This window comes from Tupaia chinensis, unplaced genomic scaffold (genome assembly GCF_000334495.1).
Source record: "Tupaia chinensis unplaced genomic scaffold, TupChi_1.0 Scaffold000628_1, whole genome shotgun sequence".
In the NCBI taxonomy this organism is placed as follows: Eukaryota; Metazoa; Chordata; class Mammalia; order Scandentia; family Tupaiidae; genus Tupaia; species Tupaia belangeri.
Genome location: NW_006160148.1, coordinates 1,801,612 through 1,806,225, shown reverse-complemented (window position 1 = coordinate 1,806,225; position 4,614 = coordinate 1,801,612). Strand labels below are relative to the sequence as shown.

At 59.0% G+C, this 4,614-nt stretch overlaps 1 protein-coding gene across 1 annotated transcript in view; it reads right to left on the bottom strand.

Moving 5' to 3' along the window:
* The window catches only part of LDLRAP1 (low density lipoprotein receptor adaptor protein 1), a gene marked incomplete at its 5' end in the record, with an annotated part of 13,217 nt that overhangs the window by 1,822 nt on the left and 6,781 nt on the right, over positions 1–4,614 (bottom strand). The window contains 3 exon segments of the mRNA XM_027776135.1: positions 1,777–1,907; positions 2,418–2,501; positions 2,859–2,931. Coding sequence (XP_027631936.1) covers positions 1,777–1,907; positions 2,418–2,501; positions 2,859–2,931 — 288 coding nt within the window.

Here is a 4,614-nt window from a genome sequence, read left to right as displayed (position 1 = left end):
AAAGGAAGCTAACTTTTCCCACATAAGCATGTGGGTTTTCAGCCAAAAACTCTACTTTTCCTAGGAGTATCAGCGTCTCACTCGGGGTGGGGAGTCTGTGTGCACAGCCACGGCTCTTCTTGCCCGGGGTGAGCTCCGGGGATTCAGGGCCCAGGAACAGGGAGGAGCCCAGGAGAGTGGATGTGGGCAGCCACCTGCCTGGAAGCTGCCACTGCCACACCAGGCATCTGCCTGTTGCTGCCTATGGGACCTGCTCGCTGTGAGACTGTGGGCAAGTTGCTGCTCCCCTTTGAACCTGTGTTTTCCTTCTGTGCAATGAGGGCTTGGATCTGAGGATTTCTGTGGCTTTTAACTTCCAAGACCAGGAAGGAGTATGGGAAGGAGATTTTCTTGCTTTGCTCAGAAGGATAACCAATGGCAGGAATCCCACTGCCTCATCAGGAAAATGTGGGGTGAGGAACTCCAAGGTCTCCTGGGGGGAGCAGCAGAAAACAGACTCTGGGAACATGCAGGTAGCCCCAACAGCCAGGGTCCACAGGTTTCAGGTTTTCAAGTCCCTCGATATTGCAGATTTACAAAAATAATTATTTATATATATTTTTAGAGAGATTTTTGCTATAGGGTGCATGTGTTCACCAGAGAGACAGAGGGAGAGGGAGAGAAATCACCCCCCAGGGGGATGGCCACACTGCAATCCCTTCTTCTCCAGCCTCCTCTCAGGATTTCGGGCATGCATGCACACATGCTGGGCATGAGTTTTAAGCTGCCGGGTCTGGGACTCAAACCGTAGTCAGCCATGTGAGAGTCCAGCAACATAACCATTACGTCATCGGCTGGTCCCAGTATTGCAGATTTAAGAAAATAACAGTGATCCAACAAGTTAATGTGGTCACAGTCAACCCCGCAGTGAATCCTGGGCCAGTGAATCTAGGCGGTGTGGTGCATAAAGCACTGGACTCCCACGTGGCTGACTGCACCTGAGTCCCGGACCTGGTAGCCTGAGGGTCATGCTGGGCACACGTGTGTCTGTGCCTAGTATCGCAGAGAATGGAGAAGGGACTGCAGTGTGGCCATCCCCCCTGGAAGAGTGTTCTCACTCCCAACCCCTCCCTAACTACACGTGTGCCCTGTGGCAAAACCTAAAAAAAGGCACTGCAGGGACAGAAGTCCTCCGATTGTGCAACAGGGTGTATCCGTGAATCCCTGGTTCTGATCACAGTGACACGGTTACGCAAGATGCTAGCATTTGGGGAATGTGGAAAAAGGGTGAACGGGAATTCTTTTGTACTATTTTTATAATATAACCTGAAATTATTCCAAATGAAAAACTAAAATAAAAAAAAATCAGAGTCCTCTGTGATTCTGTGGGCAGAGGTCACGACCCATAAGGAAGAGATGAACACTGGACAGAGAGGTGGGCGCAGCCAACGCTGCCCCGTCTCTGGCTGCTCAGACAGCTCAGGGTGGGGCAGCAGGGGCAGGCTCTGTCCGCCAAGAACAAGGGAGCCTTTGGCTGGTCCCGGTGGGCAGAGCTGGGTCGTGCAGGCCAAGAGGCCAGGCATTGTAAGGAGGCAGCTGTGCGAGAGCTAGGCCTGCTGGGGACGTGGCCCTGGGTTCAAAGGAGACATTGTTCACCCCCGACCCTGGGTCTGGGTGCTGCTGGGTTGGGTCTGATTCTCTCAGAGGCCTGCAAGTCAGGGCGGCTGGGGCTTGGGCCTGGACCCTGGAGCACGCCCGGAGGCTGGGCTGAAGGTCCCCGGGCAACACGGCACTCACCCAGACAACACCGCTGCTGCTCAGGGCTTGCGGCCGTGGGGCCTCATCCGTGTGCGTGGTGTTGGCGCTGACCGTGGACAGCGGGGCCTTGACCGTCTCTTCCAAGTCCAGCAGGTTCCCAGTGGCGACCACTATGGAGCCAGTCAGGTGTGGGGGGTGCTTCCTCCTGCACGCCCCACCTCCCAGGCCCACCTGGAGCCTCCCGGGCTCGTTCTGGTCCCGATCCCCCTCGGACAGCCTCCGTCAGGCCCATCATCCAGACTGCTCAGAGCCCGGCCTGGCACCTGCATCCGGGCAGGTGGACAGCTGCCCGCAGGGAGAACCCACTGCCGGTCTCCCTGAGACGCTGACGGCCATGTAGCTGTTAGGCCCCCCTTGCTACATTTACCCCAGGGCCTGTGTACCGAGAGGCACGCACCCACTCCTGCAGGGGCTCAGGGAGAGGTCAGGGGAACACGCACAAAAACGAGTGACTGCCCCTTCCACTGCACTTTCTCACACAGCTGCAGTGAATGTGAACTAGTTAACAACGAAATAGGGAGAGAGAGTTCACAGCAGCCCAGGAGCCAGGCCTCTGCGTGAGGGGCGGACGGGCCCAGCGCCCTGCAGCTGAATGTAGCCCCTCAATGCCCAAGACTCACAGCTCTTCAGTGGCGGGGTGCTGTCACGGCGGGTCCCCAAGACGTCCACTCCCTCCTGGCTGGCTTTGTCCCTCTTCTCTCTCTCTGTAGGACCAAGACACAGCAGGTCAGCACCCCAGGCCCCAGCACATGCCCTGCAGTGGTGGCAGGTGGGCGGTGGCCACCTTGGTGGCTAGGGCTCCGGGGGAGGTCGGAGCTCTGCAGACAGCATTTGCCCTCGTGGCGCTCCCTCACAGCGCTCCGGGGAGGGTGGGGGCTGTTGCCATTGTGCAGTCAGGAAAGCCGAACCTCACCGAGGTGAAAGGCCTGTGCACGACCGCGGGCCAGGTGGGGGATGAAGCGGGGGGCCCAGGCCTGACCCCAGGGCCTCTGTCTGCCTCCCACTCCTGCCCCACACTACTCGCTCCAAGCCCACCCCGCCCGCCATGCAGAGAGGCTCACCTTCCTTGGACACCTGCCAAAACTCAAAGGCGACTTTGAAGGCCTGGGCTACAGTGAGGGTGACAGCCTGTGCCTGAAAAACAGGAAGTGGGGTCGGGACGGGCAGGGACCAGCCAGGGACAAGCCAGTCTGCACTGGGGAACCAGGGTCTGGCCCCTCCTGGGTCACCAAAGCAGCCTGGAGTATCTTCGGACCACACCCGTCTGGGCAGCTGGGCCGTTCTCCCCAGTGCCAAGCCAGCCCAGTCGAGGTGCTGCCCTCACTGCTGCCCCCTGCAGGGGCTGCTGCCTCCACTGTCCTTCCTCTCTGGGTTTCCCTACTCCCTCCGAATCCCCTGAGGAATCAATGCCCTCACTGAGCCCCCGGGACCGCAGAGCGTAACAGTCAGAGCTGAGGGGCACGGCCGCTGCCTGCGTCAAGCAGAGGTGGAGGTCAGACTGCTGAGGACTGCGTGGTCCGAGGGGCTTCGCGATGGACCTCAACAATGAAGTACGCTTTGTAAGTTTTCTAGCAGGAGGGAGAGGTCAGTCAGTGCCCAGGGGCCAACGCCACTCAGTGCTGTGAGCCGCCTGGAAGGAGAGGCCTCACCTTGGCCTTCACCCCCGGGGGACTCCCACCACCCTTCAAACCCAGCCCAAATTTCATCGGCTCCCCAGTCCTCCTCCCTCCCTGTGTATCATGAGCACTACAGCATCACAGGATCCTACAAGTAAGAACAAGTCTGAACACACAGCCCCCCAGGTGACAGTGCGGGCTGACTCACACTGTCCAAGGGGCAGGCCGCCCAGGCCCGGCCCGGCCCACCGCCCTCCCAATACCTTCCTCTGTGCTTCCCCTCCAGGCTAACCCGCCGGCCTCTGAGTGGAAGCCGCAGGGCCCACAGCTCCAGCAACACCAAGAAGCAGCACCGAGCTCGCTCTGAAAGCCCGAAAGCCCTGGCCGAGAGGAGAAGGCACGAGATGCTTTCACGCACACCCGCTCAGGCTCCCTGGCCTGGGCCCCGGCCCTCCCTCCACCAGGCACCCCAGCTGAATTGAGAAACGAAGCTTTGGCCACTGCCTTCCGAGTTTTAAAAAAATGAAATCCCTAAACAAGCTGACTGATCCGTGCCAATTAAACTTCACGAAGTACAAAATCTCATTTGAATGTCTCCGTCATTTACATCTTTGATGGAAGTATGGGCGCTTTATGGCAAAACTTAAATATGGTAATTAAGTACGAAACTCTTCACAGCTGTTTACAATTTAAGCCGTCACGTCTGAATCGAGTTTAATAGACCCAGTTACCATTGAGAATTGCCTGTGAGCTAAAACTACGGGTCAATTACCAGCCGGGTCAGATCACAGGCGCCCAGGCACGGGCTGGGCACCTCGTGTGGCAGGGACCTGGGGCACCTTTCGCCTGCCGGAAACCGGGCAGCGGCTGGTGCTGCTTCCCATAAACAAGCCTGTGCATCTGCGCACACCTCTGCCCTTGGCCAGAAGGCCCAAGCCGTGAGCGAAACCAGATAGGACCCAACAGAGGGACGTGTGCGGGCGGCTCAGGCCACGGGCAGCTCCTCGGGCCTGACTGCCAGGTCGGTCCTTCCCATCTCATCTTTGGCCTCTCCCCCGGAAGTCCTGCGAACCCCAGGATTCCCACACAGGCCAGGCCACCACACACTGCCCGCCTGGGCTGCACTGTGGCCCGGAGCATCGAGGGTTGCACTCACACCGCGGCGGGCGCGGCTGCCCCTTAGAGGACATCCCCGCGGAAC